Below are 23,311 nucleotides of genomic sequence, written 5' to 3'. Positions count from 1 at the left end.
GACATAGACATGGTGTGGGCAGCTCTTAAGGCATTTCTTCGGGGACATTTCATTAAAAAAACAGCTCGACTTCGTAAAGAGGGAAGTCAGTCTTTGGCGAAGCTCTACGGTGACCTACGCGTACTCGAGCAGACGAATAAAACACATCCCAGCCCCCAGATGGCACGCCAAATAGGAATTATTAGAGATGAAATAGCCAAACGAGATTTGATAAAGGTCCAAGAGAACCTACACAAACTCAAACAACTCTATTACTATAAAGGGAATAGAGCAGACAAACTCCTCGCTAACAAACTCCGCAAGCACACGCAGCAAAAGAGAATACCCCGCATTGAGACACATAGAGGAGCAGTACATGCGCCCAAAGACATAGGCGCTGCATTCGCAGCTTACTACTCCTCCCTGTACGACATTGATGCAACTGAAGGGATGGCTAAAGCCAACCATAGCGATATCCAGGGGTTCTTAAAAGGACTGTCTATACCCACCCTTTCTGAAGAAGCCAGGGCGGAACTAGAACAACAATTTACACTTACAGAAATTAAAATAGCCATAAGCGAACTGACACCTCATAAAGCCCCAGGCCCGGACGGTTTTACGGTAACATTTTACCGCGCACTCAGCCCGATTGTAGCTCCGATACTACTCCGATTGTTTAGTGATGCTGCATCCAGAGGTAGCTTTCTGGCCGAACTCTTGGAGGCCAACATCACAACAATCCCCAAAGAAGGTAAAGATCCCCTACTGTGCTCTAGCTATAGACCCATCTCCCTTATCAATGTTGATGCCAAAATCTACGCTAAAATGCTAGCGAATAGACTGGGGAAGCACCTGCAGACGCTCATACACTTGGATCAAGTGGGCTTTGTCCAGGGCCGACAGGGCACGGATAATACCCGACGCCTCCTAAATATATTCTCGGAGGCTGCGGAGATGGGACTACCTGTTCCAGACCCTTTCGGCGTTCGGAATTCCGGACTCCTTCGTCAAGGCGGTCAAAGCTTTATATTCCACTCCCACAGCAGTTGTTCGGGGACTGGGATTTTGTTCGCCCAAAATAACGATCCGAAATGGGACCAGGCAGGGGTGCCCACTCTCCCCTCTCCTATTTGTCCTTGCGATCGAGCCTCTGGCGCTCGCCATTAGAGAATCTAGAGAGATCCAAGGTGTACAACTACATGATACCCCCAGAAATTGGCACTCTTTGCGGACGACCTTACAGTCTTTCTCTCAGACCCCATTAATTCTCTACCCCCATTAATGGCCCTCTTCCAACAATTTGGTGAAATCTCATATTATAAATTGAATGTGACTAAAACGGAAGCATACTCCATTAATATTCCACAGAATGAGAGTGCCTCTATCCAATCCACCTATTCTTTTAAGTGGTCCTCCAAAGGAATTCGTCACTTGGGAGTTTTTCTGTCCCATGCTAAAGCCACGGTGATAAAAGAGAACTTTGAAAATCTCCTAACAAATATCACTGCAGAGCTTCACTCCAAACGTTACGACGAGATTTCTTGGTTAGGTAGGATAGCAGCTCTTAAAATGATGATCCTCCCTAAACTTACGTATATGTTCCGATGCATTCCGCTACCAGTTCCATGCACCTTACTCAGAAAGTTCCAGGCTCTTTTTAACGCCTACACTTGGCATGATAAAAGACCTTGGGTAGCAGCACATATTCTACACATGCCACTGGAGAAGGGAGGCTTGGGCCTTCCCAATGTCAGGAAATATTATGAAGCGGCAATGATAACACATGTTACAGCCTGGGCTAAAGAACTCCCCCCGACAAGGTGGAGAGAACTAGAACAGGCATCATTGCCAGCATACATCAACTTGGAGGACTTGCTTTGGCTACCTCCACATTGGCAAATTAGAGTACACATTGCAAACAACATCGTGAAGGGCTGCCAAGAGACATGGTTTAAACTAAGACATAATAAATTGATAGCCCCACACCCCTCACCAGTGCACTCCATAAGAGGCCTCTTGATAGGATTACCAAACGCCCATCTTAACGCCTGGACTGACTCAGACATAAATACCTTACAGGATTTTTACAATAATGCCAAGCTACGACCACACCAGGATATGTTAGATTCCCCTACCTTGACCCCCAACCTGAGATTCGATCTATTAAGATTGCGCACATTAATGAAATCCTGGGGATTTCTAGACGACTCAATGAGAGATTTGACTATATGGGAGGCAAGATGGATGGCCAATCTTCAACAGTTTAAACCTCTCTCGATACACTACCATTGTCTCATAGAGGAAACAACCTCCCAAAAGACAATACATATGGATGCCTGGGAGAGAGACTTACAGCTAACATTTACAATTGAGACTTGGCACAAAGCCATTAGCTTAACGAAAAAAGCAACTCACTGCATCACCTTATACGAACTATACTTTAAAGTAATTACCAGATGGCACTTGGTACCCACAAAGCTACAGAGGCTCTTTCCCGGGCATTCACAGCAGTGTTGGAGGGGATGTGGAGAACCTGGGTCTCCCCTACATATCTGGTGGACGTGCCCTTGATTGACGGATTACTGGAAAAAGGTAGAAAAGGTCTGTAGAGATTTAGGATTAACGACGGACTTGAACCCCGCCCTAGCCATATTACATTTAGAGCTTGATAGCATACCCAAGATTAAACAGAACCTTCTGATCTATATCCTCATCTCTGCCAAGCTCCTTATAGCTAGGAACTGGAAGAAGAGCCAACCCCCAAGACTGCAGAGTGTAATGGAAGGTGTAAACTACATTAAGAATATGGAACATTTTGTAGCCAGGGAAAGAGGGCAACTGCAAAATTATTGCCTTACTTGGGAACCTTGGGAGTCCCTGTTAAACCGCCCAGCCGATACCTAGATATCTATAAAACCTAAAGTATACCCCCTTCGGCCTCTCCCTTGTGCCCCCTAGCATTGCCCCCCCTTTTTTCTTGAAACAGTGCGATCACCTTAGAGTTTCACCCCTATCCCAGATACCCCCCTGTTGAGACAGGCCTGCAATAAGACAACATAGAAAACTGAACCTACGCTGCAAACCACAGATAGGCGGAGAGGGGTCCGGGAGTCCCTTCCACATTAACGACCCAATATTATAGGGAGTCTGCAGTTTAATTTAATATAGTATAGTATAGTGTAATACCATCTCTCAACCCTATTGATGTGTGTCCTCTATTGACTGATTTATTACCTTAAAAATTACACCAGTGTAGATTGTTGTTATGAGATTATGTTCTAGAAAAACTACTGTATATACACGAGATACCTCTGTAAAAACGAGGACTTTCATGTTGGGAAAGATTGCTGATCTCATCTGCCCATCAATCCAACCAATCCCCATGCACATATTCATATCTTTCATGTAAATTCATTGTATGTATACTGTTATTGCCTTAACTTGGAAAGATTGTTTGTTGAAATTACGTCCTTAATAAAAAGCTTTTGGAAAAAAAAAAAATTTGCAGGTAAAGTAATTAAAGTACATATTATATTATTTTGTCTCTATCCCAACTTGTTTTATGTCCCTTTAAAGGGATCTGAAACCCCACATTTGTCTTTCATGATTCAGATAGAGCATGTCCTTTTAAACAACTTTCTAATTTACTTATATTATCAATTTTCTTCATTATCTTGATATCTTTTGTTGAAAAGCAGGGCAGTATGCTTAGGAGCTGGCCTATTTCTGGAGCACTATATGTTCCTTAAAGCTATTCTTTGCCATTATATCAGATAAATCGAGCAAAAAACTTACACTTTTCCTCCAAAACAAAAAACATAAAAAGTGATTTAAAAATTAACTTTTAATAGTAAATAATTAAATGGAGGTAAACCCCCCAACCTTAAAAAAAAAGCTAATTAAGGTAAAGGAATACTTAAACAAATTAAATCCAATGTATAACATATAGTGAGGTACAAAAACCTCTAAATAACAGATACTTCCTTACTAAGGGTAATGGAACCCAGGACCAAATAACAAAGGGTAATGAAACCCAGAAATATAGCAAAATTAAAGAAAGGGACACAATCCCAATTATACCAACGGGGCTGGGGTGTGCGGTACCGTTGGTATAATTGGGATTGTGTTCCTTTCTTTAATTTTGCTATATTTCTTTCCCAGTCCCTCTGTTATTTGGTCCTGGGTTTCATTACCCTTAGTTAGGAAGTATTTGCTATTTAGAGGTTTTTGTACCTCACTATACGTTATACATTGGATTTAATTTGTTCAAGTATTCCTTTTCCTTAATTAGCTTTTTTTAAGGTTGGGGGTTTACCTCCATTTAATTATTTACTATTAAAAGTTAATTTTTAAATCACTTTTTATGTTTTGTGTCGTTACTACCTTCACGTTACATTTGTACTTAAGTGAGTGCTCTTTAGGGTGCATCTTTTCTTTACCTATATATTGTCAATTTAATTACACTGAGCACCCTTCTCAATTTCTCTTTTTGAGGACAGATAGTGGTAATTTAATCTCACACATATTACCTTTATTAACTATATATAGAGTGTGCCTATAGAAATATAATCAGACAGATTTAAAGTGAAGGTCCATTTTGACAAATTAGTGCCCTTTTTTAATAATCCTATTAAAAACAAGGGCACTGTAATTCATCAAAATTGACATTTCACTGTTTTCTTCAAAAACGTACCTTTTTATCCTGAATGTCGATCCAGCGATTCCCCCGGCCGCCAGAAGCCTCTGCAGACGTCAGAAATGACGAATCAGGCTTCCTCCAATCACAGCTTCCCCCCCGGGGGAATCTTGGCCTGATGCAACGCTGTGATTGGAGGACGGCTTGCGACGGGCGGAGGAAGTGCTGGAGTGGCTGCCAGGATTAAAAGGTAAGTTTTTGAAGAGAACAGTGAAATGTCAATTTTGATGAATTAAAGTGCCCTTGTTTTTAATAGGTTTATTAAAAACTGGGCACTAATTCATCAAAATGGACCTTCACTTTAAGGGAAAGTAAACCCACCAAATAATGTTATAATTCTGCACATAGTGCAGAATTATATGACATTAGCCTAGCGCCAGTTTTCTAAATCAAAGTATTTCAGAAATATTTATCTACAAAAACAAATTTTACAGACAGCGGCTCCTTGCTCTACTGAGCGGGTCTGTTTCTTTCCTAAGCGCATCTGGGCGCGCTGTCTAGTCACAGCTGGCTCGATCGCACCATTTAACTAAATGTAGCCCGCTCTGGTCTGGTAGCCAGAGCAAGCTACATATAGTTTAATGGCACAATCTGGCCGGCTGTGACTAGACAGCGTGCCCAGGTGCACTTTGGAAAGAAACAGACCCGCTCAGTAGAGCAAGGTTTATACTCAAATGAATGAGCAAGTCTGTAAAATTAGTTTTTTTAGATAAATATTTCTGAAATACTTTGATTTAGAAAACTAGCGCTAGGCTAATGTTATATAATTCTGCAGAATTATATAGCATTATTTGGTGGGTTTACTGGCCCTTTAATTTGAATCTAGTCTACTCGGAACTTTTGACAAGAAATCTCAACATTTTGGACCTCTTAACTGGTTTTTGATCATGTCTGTGTTTTTTTTTTTTGTTTTTTTAAAAGCTTCTGAAAGTGACTTGCAAAATAAACGCCTAAAACTTGATTATGAAGAAATTACTCCATGTTTGAAAGATGTGACTTTAGTATGGGAGAAAATGCTGAACACGCCTGGAAGATCAAAGATTAAGACTGACATGGAAAAAATTCATGCAGCTGTTGGTCAAGGTAATCTTAGATAACCTAAATGTATATTTTACACTATTAGTTGGTCTCACAAAATACAGATGATGGCACATTTAATTTCTTTGGACATATAAGGATATTCTATGCAAACACTTTAGAGTAATACCTGTATTGCCTAAAAATAAAAAACTTTAGACTATATATATTTTTTTACTAACAGGAAAAGCATATTGCATACTGCAGTATTTATTTTCATTAGTAGTTAGGGACAAGCTTTTAACATGCATGACAAAAATAGTTAACACTGGCACATCCTATAAAATCCTAATTGGTTTTGTCTAATCTGTTGACTGAAACCTAAGCTAGGATAATTGGATCTAGTAAGTCGCAAAAGTGTGGTAGGTTTTAAAAAAAAAGACTATGTTCATACGGTTGACTTGCTCATTCATTTGAGTATAAACTTGGCAGGGTTAATTAAAGTGAAAACATTTTATATTGTTATAACTAGTAAAGCACTACAGATATCAGGGTTCTCAATCTTACATCCTAAAATACAGTGATTTAAAATAAGATGAAGAAAGTCGATAAAAGTCAGAGGCAAGAAAAATGTTATATGATATCATAGAAAATTTATTTTGTTTGTTTCAAAAATACACGTTCCTTCTTAATACAAGGAGAGTCCACGGCATCATTCCTTACTGTTGGGAAATACTGAACCTGTCCACCAGGAGGAGGTTTAAATACCTCTCCCACTTCCCCTATCCCCCAGTCATTCTTTGCCTTTCGTCACAGGAAGATAGCAGAGAAGTGTCAGAAGATTTCGGAGTTGTTCCTCAGGAGGGATATATGCCTTTCGTTATGGAACTGGAGTTTTAAGTACTCTTGTCAGCCTCTCAGTAAGAGCATTGATGAAATTTAGAGTCTGGAGATGCAGGGAGAGTCTTTCTGCGAACCCATCTAGACTGCCTGCTAACAGCTCCTTAAGCAACCAGTGTTGACGAGTTTCACTGTTTGCTTCTTCACTCAAGTCCATGTCAGGAGCGATGTTACAAGACTGTCACTCTTGAGAGGCTGTGTTTCTGTTCCACAGCACGGATTCTGGTAAGAACGTTTCAATTTTTACTTATGTTAAAATTGCTGAAGACAGGGTCACAGTGTGACTCCTTTTTATCTTTATAGAATCATGGGTTAATATCTCCTGAGGGAGGTTTTTGAACAGTGGGGATTAATCAAATGTGTTCTTTGATTTATGCTGCTTTATGTGAGATTTATTTTTGAGCTCATAGACTGTTGTTATGAGGTAATGGAACATACAGGTATTTTACTTTCACTTTGAATGCTGCGCAGCTCGATAGCATTGGCACACTTTTTCTCATGGCAGGGGCCACCCTGCATTACGTGACCGGGTGCGGTCACACTTTTGTTTTCTTTTTCCTGACCGAGCTAGCTGTCGGAGATTTTGCTTCTTCTCTGGCTGCCTGGGTCTAGGAGGTGGTGAGTCAGCAGTCCTCCTCTAAGCCCAAGCAAGCCAAGAGCACTTGGAAGCCGACTCATTCCTGGAATAAATATTGATGAATAAATCCAAGGAGAACAAGAAGCCCGCCGAGATCAAGTTGGCATGAAGGGGCGGCCCCCGTTCCGAGGCTGGATCGTGTATTGGGCAGACTGTCTCTGTTTTCAGACACTTGGTCCAGGAATGTGCAGGATCCGTGGGTCCTGGAGTTCATAGCTCAGGGATACAAGATAGGTTTCAAATCTCATTCACCCAAGGGCAAATTTCTCCTCTCAAGCCTGTCTTTAAAACCAGAAAAGAGGGAAGCCTTTCTGGGGTGCGTGCGGATCTGGCCTCCTTAGGGGTCATTGTCCCGGTTCCTATCGCAGAATGAGGTTTGGGATACTACTCAAAGCTGTTTGTGGTCCCAAAGAAGGAGGGAACTTTCCGCCCAGTTCTGGACCTAAAGTGCTTAAACAAGTTCTAAATGCCCCCTCGTTCAAGATGGAGACAGTAAGGTCCATTCTTCCTCTAGTTCAGGAAGGACAGTTCATGACCACTATTGATCTGAAGGATGCACACCTTCACGTTCCAATCCACAGTGACCACTTCCAGTTCCTGAGGTTTGCGTTCCTAGATCAGCACTTCCAGTTCATGGCACTTCCGTTTGGTCTAGCTACGGCCCCAAGAATCTTCACAAAGGTTCTGGGAGCTCTCCTGGCTGTCGCCAGAACCCAAGGTATAGCAGTAGCTCCCTACTTGGACGACATTCTGGTTCAAGCGCCATCTAGCAGAAGAGCACTCGGTTTCTCTTCTCTCTCTACTTCGATCACATGGATGGAAGATAAACTTAGAGAAGAGTTCTCTCATCCCATGCACCAGGGTAGAATTCCTGGGCACTATAATAGATTCAGTATCCATGAGGATATTTGTAACCTGACCAGAGAAGGTGCAAACTAGCTTCGGCTTGTCTTGCCCTCCGGACCTCCTTAAGGCCATTTGTGGCTCAGTGTATGGAGGTAATTGGTCTCATGGTGTCCAGCATGGACATAATTCCTTTTGCAAGGTTCTGTCAGACCGCTACAGCTGTGTATGCTAAGGCAGTGGAACGGCGATTATTCGGATCTGTCGCAACAGATTTCCCTGGACAACCGGTCGAGAGAATCACTCTCTTGGTGGCTCTGTCCAGATCATCTGCTCCGAGGGACATCCTTTCTCAGACCATCCTGGGAGATTGTGACTACGGACGCGAGCCTCTCAGGATGGGGAGCTGTTTGGGGTGCCAAGAAGGCACAGGGCCTGTGGTCGCAGGAAGTAAGCTCCCTCCCGATCAACATTTTGGAACTTTGAACAATCTACAATGCTCTGAAGGCTTGGCCTCTTCTGGGTTCGGTCCAGTTTATCAGATTCCAATCGAACAATATAACCTTGGTGGCTTACATCAACCATCAAAGGGGAACAAGAAGCTCCCTAGCGATGAGGGAAGTAGCTCGGATTCTGGAGTGGGCAGAGGACCACGGCTGTTCGCTTTCATCGATCCACATTCCGGGTGTGGACAACTGGGAAGCAGACTTTCTCGGCAAACGACCCTTTTCATCCGCGGGAATGGTCTCTCCATCCGGAAGTGTTTGCAGAGATATGTTTCAGGTGGGGGACACCAGAGATAGATCTCATGGTGTCTCATCTTAATACTAAACTACCCAGATATGGGTCGAAGTCCAGGGATCCTCAGACGGAGCTAATAGATGCATTAGCGGTGCCTTGGAGGTTCAATCTAATCTACATTTTTCTGCCTCTACCACTCCTTCCTCCAGTAGTGGCCCGCATCGAGCAGGAGCAAGCGTCAGCAATTCTGATTGCTCCTTCGTGGCAGCGAAGGACGTGGTTCGCGGATCTAATGAGGATGTCATCTTTTCCTCCATGGAGGTTACCTTGTTGCAGGGATCTGCTGGAACAAGGTCCTTTTGTTCATCAAAATCTAGATTCTCTGAGGCTGACAGTGTGGAGATTGAACGCTTAGTCCTTGGCAAGAGAGGGTTTTCTGAGAGAGTTATTGATACTCTCATTCAAGCTCGTAAGCCGGTTACTTGTCACATCTATCATAAGGTGTTGAGAACCTACTTATTCTGGTGTAAAGAGCGGGGCTTTCCTTGGCATGAAGTTAAGGTTGCCAGGATTTTGATGTTTCTCCAGGATGGTCTGGAGAAGGGTCTTTCGCCAGTTCCCTGAGGGGACAGATTTCGTCTTTGTCTGTTTTACTGCACAAGAGGCTCTCTGAGCTTCCAGATGTTCAGTTCTTTGTTAACGCTCTGATTAGAATCAGACCTGTGTTCAGATCTTCGGTTCCCCCTTGGAGTCTGAATCTGGTTCTTAAGGTTTTGCAATGGGCTCCGTTTGAGCCTATGCATGATATTGACATTGTTATTATCCTGGAAAGTTCTCTTTCTACTGGATATTGCTTTGGCGAGCAGAGTATCTGAGATTGCCACCTTGAAATGTGAGCCTCCTTATCTGGTGTTCCATTCCATTAAGGCCATCCTACGTACTAAGTTAGGGTTTCTCCCTAAAGTTGTGTCATCAATCAAGAGATTGTGGTCCCTTACTTGTGTCCTAATCCTGCCTCTTCAAAAGAAACGTTTACTTCATAATTTGGATGTGGATCGTGCCTTGAAGTTTTATCTTCAAGCTACTAAGGAGTTTAGACAAGCTTCTTACTTATTTGTGGCATACTCTGGGAAGCGTAAGGGACAGAAGGTCTCTTTGACTTCCTTATCAGGATCAGATTTGTAAGGCGGATACCTGGTCCTCCTAACATACTTTTTCTAAATTTTACAAGTTTTATGTTTTTGCTTCAGCTGAAGCAGCCTTCGGGAGAAAGGTTTTGCAGACTGGGGAGCCCCCAGATTAGGGTCCTCCTTTCTTTTGTCCCTCCCGTTATCATTCAGTGTCCTCTAGAGCTTGGGTATAAGTTTCCCAACAGTAAGGAATGATGCCGTGGACTCTCCTTGTATTAAGAAGGAAAACATAAATTATGCTTACCAGATAATATAATTTCCTTCTCTACAAGGAGAGTCCACGGCCCCCGCACATGTTCTCCGATGGACGGCCCTCTAAATTATAATTTTCTTCTGGCAACTTTTATACCCTGATATTTCTCTTACTGTTCCTTGTTCCCTCGGCAGAATGACTGGGGGATAGGGAAAGTGGGAGAGGTATTTAAGTCTTTGGCTGGGGTGTCTTTGCCTCCTCCTGGAGGCCAGGTTCAGTATTTCCCAACAAGGAATGATGCCGTGAACTCTCCTTGAACAGAAGGAAAATACCAGTATGTCATCTAGGTAGATTAATACACATACATCTAATACATCTCTAAAGATATCATTAACCCCAAATGGCATCACATTATACTCAAAAGACCATATTGTGTGCAAAAAGTTGTTTTCCACTCGTCTCCGTTCTTAATCCTGATTAAATTATAAAATCCCCATAAATCTAATTTAGTAAACACAGTAGTCCCTTGTAACCATTCAATTATTTCAGGAAGAAAGGTTAAGGGGTACTTATTCTTAATTGTTATTTTGTTCAACTCATGATAATCAATGATGGGTCTCAAAGTTTTATCTTTATTCCTTACAAAAAAACATTCTAGCACCAACTGTGGAAGTTGAAGATCTAATGAACACCTTTTTTAATTTCTCATCTAAATACTCCATAAGATGAGATGATTCAGGTTCGAAGAGAGAATATATATACCCATATGAGATAGATGAACCAGGAAAGAGGTCAATTGGATAATCATAGGGTATTTTGAGGAGGAAGTGTCTCTGCCTCCTTTTAATCAAACAAAATCTGCAAATTCCTGGTAATGTTTTGGTAGTATGGGATGGTTAGTCTGTAAAATTGGAATGTGTTGGTAGCAAGTTGTTTTGCAGTAATCAGAGTCTAGGTGAGGTGACTAGGTTTCCTTTTGGATATTGGGAGCTTGTATACCATGGTATACCAAAAACCACAGGGAATAAAGGAGCTGGAATGATATCAAAAGTGATATATTCAGTATGGCCCTCTGATGTAGTAACTTGGATGGGGATGGTGTTGTGTGTAATAGGATCCATGGATTTTGGATTTATCTGAACCATCAATAACTCTAATTGAAACAGGTGATCATTTTTGGATGCAACAGTAACCTTATGTAGTTTTGTTAGTCATAAAAATTTCTGTTTGCCAAACTCCTTGTTCCAAAAGTACTCCAACAGTTTACATGCTTAATGAATTGAGAAGTAGACATATATAATATGTGTTTTTAGAGGCTTATTCTTCAAAATGTATAATTGTTGGCATTATTTATAGAGGTAAAGTATAATGTTTGTATTGTAATAAATGTGTCTATCCTTCAGATCCAGGATGTTGTATAGTGCATGAACAGCGCTAAAGCTATAAATTGCCTTTCTGAAATTCGTTGGGAGACCTAGCAGTTCTGACAAGACTTCTTAGAAAATTTGTCCATACCAGAGAACTTTAGATAATCAGGTCCTAAGACATATAAAGTCTAGGCAGATATTTGAAAGTTTCAAGATCAAGTCACTTTAGTCTAACAGGGCACTATAACCTGGTCATTTTATGACCATGACAGAGCTAAAAGATGTTTATGTTCATGTTCCCCATCCATCTAAATTATTACAAATCACAGTGGAAAAAATTTAATTTCCATTTTTTCTTCTGACGGACCACTTCTGCAAGGTTCTAGCACTTACACTGCCAAATATCAAGTCACAGGGTAGAACAGTTACACCTTATCAGTAAAGGTGGCGACTTTTCAAACATTAAAGTGGGTTCAGGTGCTGTAATTACTTAATTTCATACTGATGTACCAGGAGGTCAGGTTATATTTCTTAGGTCAGATGGCAAGAGTATTTGTTTGCAGAGCCATCATTTTTGTGACCATCCAAAAGGTCAAGCACTTGTTGATTCCTTGTGCAAAGGATTGCATGGTAATGCTAAATTTGAAATAAGCCACTTTTGTATGCTTTAGCTTTACACTGTTACAAGGATCATTTCCCAGTGGTATTGATTCCCTAGACTTGTCTCACAGAATTCTTTCAACAGGAATTGTCTGTTAGATGGTGGTTGACAAACGACGGGTACATCAGTTGTTTGTGGCCAGGCTGAACTTTCATTTCCATAGCTGTCAGTATTTTTGGTTTGGATCCCTCCATACTTGAGGGGTACATTTTCTCAGGAATCATACCTTCCCATAATTCCTTAGGCTAGGGGCAGTGCTTCTGGGTCTTAAGATCCAGGGAACCGTCTGCATTTGCTTCATATTTCTATGCAATCGGACAGCACGATGACTGTTGCCATCCAGGGGAGGTGTTCACAATTGCAATATGAAATGCTACAGGTATCCTTAGGTGGATAGCAATCCCATCCCAGGGTACATTTTATTTATTTTTATTGTGTATTTAGTGTTATAGAATCAGTAAATGTCCTTTTTAAATTGAGATGCTGGACTGATTTGTTTTAAAATTTGCAAATAAAATCAATCTCGGCTTAGACTGAATGACATGGTTGGCTATATGTAAACTAACTTAAGTAGGGGAGGAATATATGTAGGACGATACTCAGCCTGTCATTGGAGGATGCATCTCTGCCTAATCAAGTAGTCAGACTGTAAACCCACTGTTACTGATATTATTGTGCTTCAAGCATGAAGAAATTGATCTAGAGCAGTGATGTTTAACCTTGGCACCCCAGATGTTTTGGAACTACATTTCCCATGATGCTTAGACACTCTGCAGTCTAGTTGAGTATCATGGGAAATGTAGTTTCGTAACATCAGGGGTGCAAAGGTTTAGCCATCACTGATCTAGAAAAAGTATAATAAAAAGACTATTAAATATAGGCAAGTGCATAATAAAATAACAATGCAATAGCACTTACTCTCAACTTCACACTCTCAACATTTTTTAGTTTCAAGATATACTTCCATTTGCAAACCCCATATCCTGTGACAGACAGCCTATCACAGAGTCATATGTGTACACCTTTAATTTGTGCACATTCTCAAAAGGAACTGGTGCTTTAGAAAGTGTGCATGTAAACAGACTGTGCTCAATTTGATATTGGAAATATTTTTTTTTAAATTGCATGATCTATCTGAATCATGAAAGTTTATGTTTGACTTTAGTGTCCTTTTAAGGTTGTATTGGCGACAGATTAATTATTTATTAATTTAAAATTTTAAAATCTTTATTGGTTGATTCCACAGTTTCTCAATATTAAATCCTATTATCTTTTTTTCCCTAACATTTGTTCTAACATTTAAATGTTTACATAAAATGAGTGTACACATTTAAATATCAAATGTAAAATTTGAAAATTTAAATCTAATAATAAAATATTGAATTTATTTTATTCAGCCTCTACACAATCTGGCAAACACATACAAGCTTAGAGATAGAGGGCTGTTTCAGGTGTCCTAAAAGTAGGCAGTGGGAAGATTCTAGTTGATGATAGTAATTAGTTAAAGCAAGTATTAAGCAATGGTTTTCCCCTGGGTCTTGCTTGTTCTCACTGGTCTATTCCTCGCTTACCTTTTAAGTATTGATGAGCTGTCTTAATTCCTACCACCCCATTTAGCAAAGCATTAAACACATGTTCAAATCTACAGGCAGGTCCTCTCCTCTTCCTGATAATTTTCACTAAGTATTCTTGCAGGGACATGTAACAGATTATTTTTCCAGAGCAAGAAAGAAATACACAAAACTACCATTGTAGTGAAATCATATGCCAGAATACTTAAAATAATGTGTTGACTTGGAAGAAGAAAAAAAAAAAAAAGCAAGGTATAAGCTTCAAACAAAGAGTTGCTTTGTTCATAATTTTGTTTCTAATTTAATGACTCTACCCTAGATTACAAGTTGTGCATTTGTGTTTTAACACTGAAAAAATTGTCATTTCAGCGTTAAAACAGCACCACAGCCATTACAAGTTTTGTCGGTATAGCTCTACCACAAGCCTTTTAGCCTGTAACGCATCATCCCGCACACGTAATAGTGACGTTTCCATCTTAATATGGGAAGAGTCCACAGCTGCATTCCTTACTTGTGGGAAATACTGAACCTGACCACCAGGAGGAGGCAAAGACACCCCAGCCAAAGGCTTAAATACCTCCCCCACTTCCTCATAACCCCAGTCATTCTTTGCCTTTCGTCACAGGAGGTTGGCAGAGAAGTTTTAGAATATTTCGGAGTAGTCTCTTATTGAGGGTAGTACTCTTGGAGATGGGACTGGAGTTTTAAGTAGTCCTGTCAGCCTCTCAGTAAGAGCATGGATGAAAGTTAGAGTCTGGAGATGCAGGGAGATTCTTTCTGCGAAACCATCCTGACTAATATTAACAGCTCCATAGGCAATCGGCTTTCGTCACTCAAGTTCATGTCAGAAGCGATGCTACTATCTGTCACACCTGAAGGGCCGTCTTCCTGTTCAACAGCGTAGATTCTGGTAAGATAGTTTCATATTTTATACATGTATAATAACCCAAGAAGACAGGGTCACAGTGTGACTCCTTTTATCTGTATAGACTAAAGGGTTAATATCTCCTTAGGGGGATAATTGAACAGGGGGGAATAATCTTCTATGTTTATTAGATTTTGTGCTGCTTTTATGTGTGAGATGTTATGGGCTTATAAACTGTTATGGAATATACAGGTTTCACTTTCACTTTGAGAGCCATGCAGCTTACAAGTTTGGCGCTCTTTTTCATAGCAGGGATGGTCCTGCATTATGCATCATGTGATTCATTCCCTTTTTCCTGACCGGATGTCTATCAGAGAGAAGCCATAAATCTCTGTACTGTCTGGGTCATAGGAGATGGTGAGTGCCCCAGCCATTGGGGTAAAAGGGGGCCTTTATTTTTTTTTATTAAATAAGATTTTTTATTTCTCTAGTTCTCCGGTTATTGCACTAGCAATGGAGGTTTCTGTTACTTTAGAGGGCACTCCCTCTATTCCTAATGAGTAATTCCTGTTTATATGGTGAGGAGGCCTTAGTTTTGCCCTCTCAATTATGGTCCATATGCCTTGATAATGTGATAATATCAAACATGTTTGATACCACAGAGCCGTCCACCTCTGAGGAATTGTCGTCCAGTGAGGTGCGTACCCTACATTCTTATATTTCAACACATGCCGTTTTCCCGTAGCATTGCTGATCCTCCATCTGGAGGGGGCCTTTTTTCACCAGACGTTACTGCGCAGTTCAGACGGCGGTGTCTGCGGCCTTTAATGCTTTACCTTGCCCTGCTAAGCGCAAGCGAAAGGTTAAATATTGCACTCCTTACCAGAGTACATCAGATAATTTATTGGATTTAACTGAGGGTTATCAGAGGATTAAGTTCTTTCTGAGACTTCAGAGTATGAACATTCTGGGTCGGAGTCTGCTTCCTCTAAACCTCCGGCTGCGCAGGAACCAGACTTTAGTTTAGGAATTTGCTAAGAATGAATGGGACAGTATTGGATTCCATTTCCCCCTCTTCTCCCTTTGACAAATTGTCCCCGGTCCTGGACTCTCAATGGAGTTGTGAGGTTCCATACCTAAATGGGATGGCGTTATCTTCACCCTTGCTAAACGTACTACTATCCCGCTTGAGGACAGTTCTTCGTTTTGACGAGCCCATGGATATAAGATGGAAACTCTGTTAAGAAAAATGTTTCAACATATGGGATATTTGTTTCAACCGGCGGCGGCTGTTGCCACGGTTACTGGAGAAACTACCTTCTGGTGTGACTCCTTATAGGATTTGATCGGGGTGGAGGATCCCCTCGATGTTACTCAGAAAAGATTTATGGCCTTGAGGGTTGTTAATTCTTTTATCTGTGCTGCTATTAGGCAGTTTATTCTCTTGAATACTGTGGCTTCAGCTTTTTCTGTTCAGGCCTGTCGGGATAGTCATGGTCTGCGGATATGATTTCTAAGTCTAGACTTCTTCTCTCCCTTTTTTTAAGGAAATGATTTTGTCTGGTCCAGGCCTGGACTCAATTATGTTCACGGTCACAGGGGGCAAGGGTGCCCTCCTACCGCAAGAGTATATGAACTAATCTAAGGGACGATTTTCGTTCTGATAAAGCCCATGTCAGGAGTCCTCCGCTAAGCCAGAGCAAACCAAGAGCTCTTGAAAGCCGGCTATGTCCTGGAATAAATCCAAGCAGGGCAAGAAGCCCGATGAGTCTATGTCGGCATGAATGGGCAGCCCCCGGTCCTCTTCTGGATCGTGTAGGGGGCAGTATGTCGCTCTTTTCAGTTGTGTGAAAAAGTGAAGTTAAGCGCTCAAAGCACGGGTATATCTAAGAGATGTGTATTTAAATAAAGGGACCAGTGTCCAGTATGTAATCAGCGAAAAAATATATTCATCAAAGTATTTATATGTAATAATATATAGGAAGGAGTATATATATATGTACCAGAACAGAGACAGAGGCGTAAATATAGTTCAAATGGAAAATTTCCAAGGCAATTTATTATACTAATAAAACAGAGGTGTCAAGATGTCTAAAATGATACAAAATGATACAATGTAAAACAAAGGGACGTCTCCCTTAATAAATGTATAGATACATAAAATAAGCATAAAAGAACAATAAGAAAAAGTACTTGCGCTTTAGCGAAAAATGTACTGATGTCCCAAGATATTGACTTGCCAAGTGACAAGAAAGTAACTGTCCAGTTGTAGGCTTAAATTGCCTGTATATGGTGGTTGGCGTTACTGGATGAGAGAAAAGGGCGCCTTTTTGTGTAAAGGTGACGTGACGTCACGTTTTAAAATGGTAGGTGATGTTGCCGTGGCAACCCCTATTCCTAAATCTGTAAGGAAATCCTGGGGGATCTAAAGATAATCTTTGCGCTCACGAAAGATGATAGCTTTGTTGTCGTGAGGAAAGACTAGCAGGATCTTGAAATTTAGAAATGGCTCTTTGCGGTCGCTAGTAGCGACTCGTTTATCCTTTGTTGAAGGACTTGGCGGTCGCAAACAGCGACTAGGAGAAATATACAGATCCTTCCAGTTGAAGATAAGGTGGTCGTTAGTAACGACTTGAGGATCTTTTAAGAAGTGTAGGTTGGTCTTTGCGGTCGCCGGTAGCGACTGGTGTATCCTTTGTTGAAGAACTTGGCGGTCGCAAGTAGCGACTAAGGAATTCTTTGGTTTAGGATGAGGTGGTCGTTAGTAACGACTCGCGGATCTTTTAGGATAAGTAAGATGGTCTTTGCGGTCGCTGGTAGCGACTGGGTTATCCTTTGTTGAGGAACTTGGCGGTCGCAGGGAGCGACTAGGAAATTCTTAGGAGACAGTCGGTTTTGTGGTCGCTAGTAGCGACTAGGAGTTTCTTTGTAGCAAGGTTGTCTGTTGGTGCCAGCATGCACATAGAAATTCAAATGGAAAGTCCTTTGAAGCATAAAATTGTTATGTGCATGCTGGCACCAACAGACAACTAACTCCACCAACTGCTGTGTGTTTGGCACCAACCTTGCTACAAAGAAACTCCTAGTCGCTACTAGCGACCACAAAACCGACTGTCTCCTAAGAATTTCCTAGTCGCTCCCTAGACCATCTTACTTATCCTAAAAGATCCGCGAGTCGTTACTAACGACCACCTCATCCTAAACCAAAGAATTCCTTAGTCGCCACTTGCGACCGCCAAGTTCTTCAACAAAGGATACACCAGTCGCTACCGGCGACCGCAAAGACCAACCTACACTTCTTAAAAGATCCTCAAGTCGTTACTAACGACCACCTTATCTTCAACTGGAAGGATCTGTATATTTCTCCTAGTCGCTGTTTGCGACCGCCAAGTCCTTCAACAAAGGATAAACTAGTCGCTACTAGCGACCGCAAAGACCCATTTCTAAATTTCAAGATCCTGCTAGTCTTTCCTCACGACAACAAAGCTATCATCTTTCGTGAGCGCAAATATTATCTTTAGATCCCCCAGGATTTCCTTACAGATTTAGGAATAGGGGTTGCCACGGCAACATCACCTACCATTTTAAAACGTGACGTCACGTCACCTTTACACAAAAAGGCGCCCTTTTCTCTCATCCAGTAACGCCAACCACCATATACAGGCAATTTAAGCCTACAACTGGACAGTTACTTTCTTGTCACTTGGCAAGTCAATATCTTGGGACATCAGTACATTTTTCGCTAAAGCGCAAGTACTTTTTCTTATTGTTCTTTTATGCTTATTTTATGTATCTATACATTTATTAAGGGAGACGTCCCTTTGTTTTACATTGTATCATTTTGTATCATTTTAGACATCTTGACACCTCTGTTTTATTAGTATAATAAATTGCCTTGGAAATTTTCCATTTGAACTATATTTACGCCTCTGTCTCTGTTCTGGTACATATATATATACTCCTTCCTATATATTATTACATATAAATACTTTGATGAATATATTTTTTCGCTGATTACATACTGGACACTGGTCCCTTTATTTAAATACACATCTCTTAGATATACCCGTGCTTTGAGCGCTTAACTTCACTTTTTCACATTGCTTTTGCCACTTTGTATTCTTGGAGGGGAATTCACTAGTTAAGCTGGGTACTGTCCTTTAGCGCTTATAATTTCCTTTTTTTCTACGTATTGCTCTTTTCAGTTGCTTGGTTCAGGGACTTGCAGGATCCATGGTTCCTGGAGGTCATAGCTCAGGGTTACAAGATAGGTTTTAAGTCTCAGCCACCCAAGGGCAGAATCCTCCTGACTTCCTGACCAGAAAGGAAGGAAGCCTTTCTGGGGTGTGTACGGGATCTGTCCTCTAGGAGTTATTGTCCCGGTGCCTATCACAGTGAGAGGTTTGGGATACTATTCAAACCTTTTCGTGGTTCCTAAGAAGGAGGGAACTTTCTGTCCGATTTTGGACCTAAAGTGCTTAAGCAGGTTTTTAAATGTCCCCTAGTTTAAGATGGAGACAATAAGGTCCATTCTTCCCCTCGTTTGAGAGGAGTAGTTCATGACCACGATAGATTTGAAGGATGCTCCCTTCTCGTACCAAACCTCAAGGACCACTTTCAGTTCCTAGGGTTTGCATTCCTGGACCAGTACATCCAGTTTATTGCCCTTCCGTTTGGTCTAGCTAAAGAAATTAGACCAGAGACGTTGCAAACTAGCTTCAACATGTTTTGCCCTCCAGATCTCCTTAAGGCCATCTGTGGCTCGGTGTATGGAGGTGATTGGTGTCATGGTGTCCAGCTTGGACATCATTTCCTTTGCCAGGTTTCACCTCAGACTGTTGCAACTGCGCATGCTGAACTAGTGGAACGGCGATCATTCAGATCTGTCTTAAGAGATTTCTCTGGACAACCAATCGGGAGAATCACTCTCTTGGTGGTTTTGTCCGGATCACTTGTCCTAAGGGACGTCTGTCTCAAGACCATCCTGGGTGATTGTGACTAAGGTTGCGAGTCTTTCAGGATGGGGAGCTGTTTGGGGTGCCAGGAAGGCGCATGGCCTCTGGTCTCAGGAGGTGAAGCTCCCTCCTGATCTCATTTTGGATCTTCGGGCAATATACAATGCTCTGAAGGCTTGGCCTCTGCTGGCGAGAAGCTCCCTAGTTTTGAGGGAAGTATCTCCGGATTCTGGTGTGGGGGAGACTCGCATTTGTTCACTGTCAGGGATCCACATTCCGGGTGTGGACAACTGGGAAGCGGATTTCCTCAGCAGACAATCCTTTCATCCGGGAGAATGGTCTCTCCATCCCGAGTGTTTGCAGAGATTTGCAAGAGGAAGATCTTATAACGTCTCAATACCAAGCTACCCAGATAGAGGTCGAGGCACAGGGATCCTCATGCGGAGCTAACAGATGCAATAGCGATGCTTTGGTAGTTCAATCTAATTTATCCTTTCCGACCGTTACCACTACTTCCTAGTGTAGTGGCTCAAGTCAAGCAGGCGTCAGTGATACTGACTGCTCTGCCTTGGCCGCAAAAGATATGGTTCGCAGATCTAGTGGCGATGTCATCATCTCCTCCGTGGAAGTTACCTTGTCGCAGGGATCTGTTGACCAAGGTCTCTTTGTTCATCAATGTCTAGATTCTCTGAGGCTGACTGCGTGGAGATTAAACGTTTAGTCCTAGCTTAGTCTGAGAGAGTTATTTTTACTCTCATTCAAGCTTGTAAGCTGGTTGCTCGTCGCATCTATCATAAGGTGTGGAGGACCTACTTATTCTGTTCTCCAGGATGAACTGGAGAAGGGCTTTGCTGCAAGTCCCCTGAAGGGACAGTTTTCCCTACTGCACAAGAGGTTTGCAGAGCTTCCAGATGTGCAGCCATTTGTTAAGGCTCTGCTGGGATCAGAGCTGTGTTTAGATCTAAGGCTCCTCCTTGGAGTTTAAATCTTGTCCTTAAGGTTTTGCAACGGGCTCCGTGGAGCCTATGCATGAAGTAGACATTAAATTGTTGCCTTAGAAGGTTCCTTTTCTACTGGCTATTGCTTCTGCGCGCTGTGTATCTGTGATTGCTGCCTTGCAATGCTTCCCTCCTTATCTGGCGTTTCATAAGGCTGTTCTACGAACCAAGTTAGGTTTTCTTCTTAAGGTTGTGTCAATTCGCAACAACAATCAAGAGATTGTGGTTCCTTTCTTATGTCCTAATCCTTCGTCGAAGGAACGTTTACAACATATTTCTGGATGTGGTTTGTGCCTTGAAGTTCTATCTTCGGGCCACAAAGGAATTTAGACAAACTTCTTTCTCTGTTCTCTTTTCCGGGAAGCGTAGGGGTCAGAGGGCCTCTTCGACTTCCTTATCTTTTTGTCTGAGGAGTGTCAACCGTTTAGCATAGAAACAGCGGGACATAAACCTCCTCTGAGGATTACGGCTTATTCTACAAGAGCAATGGTTTCCTCTTGGGCCTTCAAAAATGAGGCCTCTATAGATCAGATTTGTAAGGCGGCTACCTGGTTCTCCTTACATACTTTTTCCAACATTTTACAAGTTTTATGTTTTTGCTTCTGCTGAAGCAGCCTTCGGAAGAAAGGCTTTGCAGGCTGTGGTGCCCTCAGATTAGGGTCCGACTCTCTTTTTTCCCTCCCGTTAGCATTCTGTGTACTCTAGAGCTTGGGTATATGTTTCCCACAAGTAAGGAATGCAGCTGTGGACTCTTCCCATATTAAGATGGAAAACATAAATTATGCTTACCTGATAATTTAATTTCCATCTGTACAGGAAGAGTCCACAGCTCCCGCCCGTGTTCTCCAATGGGCGGCCCTAAATTTGATTTTTTTTCTTTTTCTTCTGGCACCTTTTTCACCCTGATATTTCTCCTACTGTTCCTTGTTCCCTCGGCAGAATGACTGGGGTTATGAGGAAATGGGGGAGGTATTTAAGCCTTTAGGATCAGAGCTTCTGAAATTCTATTGGCTGTTCAAATCAGCCAATAGAATTTCATTAGCTCTCATCCTATTGGCTTCTCTAGGGTCCCCTTTGTTCAGAAATAGCAGACATATATGGATTTGGTCATTAGAAGGCCGCTAAATGCCGCTGCGCACCACACTTGTATTATGCCCAGCAGTTAAGTGATTAATTAGGTAGCTTGTAGGGTTCATTTTAGCTTTAGTCTAGAGATCAGCCTGCCACCTGACATATCCCACCCCCTGATCCCTCCTTGACCCCCTTCAAACAGCTCTGATCCCTCCCCCACCTCACAATTATCACCGCCATCTTAAGTACTGGCAGAAAGTCTGCCAGTACTAAAATATAATTTTTTAATTGTTTTTTTATTTTTTCTGCAGTGTTGGATCCCCCCTTAGCCCCCCCAACCTCCCTGATCCCCCTCCAAACAGCTCTACTAACCCTCCCCACTCTACCTATTTGCCCAGTTTGCTAAAAAAAAAAAAAAAAAAGTGTTTTTTATTTTTTTGCAAAAAAGCGAATTTCTATCTTAATATGAGGAGAGTCCACGGCTTCATTTCTTACTTGTGGGAATACAGAACCTGGCCACCAGGAGGAGGCAAAGACACCCCAGCCAAAGGCTTAAATACCTCCCCCACTCCCCTCATCCCCCAGTCATTCTTTGCCTTTCGTCCCAGGAGGATGGCAGAGAAGTGTCGGAAGATTCTGAGTAGTCTCTTATGGAGGATAGTACTCTTCGGTATGGGACTGGAGTTTCAAGTAGTCTTGTCAGCCTCTCAGTGAGAGTCTTTCTGCAAAACCATCCAGACTCGTATTAACAGTTCCTTAGCAATCAGTGTTGACGAGATTCACTGCCTGCCTGCTAAGTCCATGTCAGGTGTGATGCTACAAGACTGTCAAACGTGAGAGGATGTGTGTCTGTTCCACACAGCAGGGAAGATGTGGAACATTTAGGTTTTACTTTCATTTTTGAGATAACTGTGCGGCCTGTTAGTTTTGGCGCGTTTCTCTCATGGAGCAGGTGCCGTCATGCATGGCACTCCATGTGACCGGTGTGGTCTCTTTGACTTCCTTTTTCCTGACCGTGCGGTTTACAGGGGAAGAAGCTGTTTCTTTCATGTAATTAGCAAGAGTCCATGAGCTAGTGACGTATGGGATATACATTCCTACCAGGAGGGGCAAAGTTTCCCAAACCTTAAAATGCCTATAAATACACCCCTCACCACACCCACAATTCAGTTTTACAAACTTTGCCTCCGATGGAGGTGGTGAAGTAAGTTTGTGCTAGATTCTACGTTGATATGCGCTCCGCAGCAAGTTGGAGCCCGATTTTCCTCTCAGCGTGCAGTGAATGTCAGAGGGATGTGAGGAGAGTATTGCCTATTTGAATGCAGTGATCTCCTTCTACGGGGTCTATTTCATAGGTTCTCTGTTATCGGTCGTAGAGATTCATCTCTTACCTCCCTTTTCAGATCGACGATATACTCTTATATATACCATTACCTCTGCTGATTCTCGTTTCAGTACTGGTTTGGCTTTCTACAAACATGTAGATGAGTGTCCTGGGGTAAGTAAATCTTATTTTCTGTGACACTCTAAGCTATGGTTGGGCACTTTATTATAAAGTTCTAAATATATGTATTCAAACATTTATTTGCCTTGACTCAGAATGTTCAACTTTCCTTATTTTTCAGAC

At 41.9% G+C, this 23,311-nt stretch overlaps 1 protein-coding gene across 1 annotated transcript in view; it reads left to right on the top strand.

Annotated features, from left to right (window-relative positions):
• Positions 1-23,311, top strand: part of TBC1D1 (TBC1 domain family member 1) — an 872,759-nt gene that overhangs the window by 705,313 nt on the left and 144,135 nt on the right. The window contains exon 14 of the mRNA XM_053700277.1: positions 5,597-5,758. Coding sequence (XP_053556252.1) covers positions 5,597-5,758 — 162 coding nt within the window. The remainder of the gene's footprint in view (positions 1-5,596; positions 5,759-23,311) is intronic.

Source organism: Bombina bombina, chromosome 2, assembly GCF_027579735.1.
Source record: "Bombina bombina isolate aBomBom1 chromosome 2, aBomBom1.pri, whole genome shotgun sequence".
NCBI lineage: Eukaryota > Metazoa > Chordata > Amphibia > Anura > Bombinatoridae > Bombina > Bombina bombina.
The sequence above is the reverse complement of the archived record's forward strand: the minus strand, read 5'-3'. Positions and strand labels throughout refer to the sequence as shown.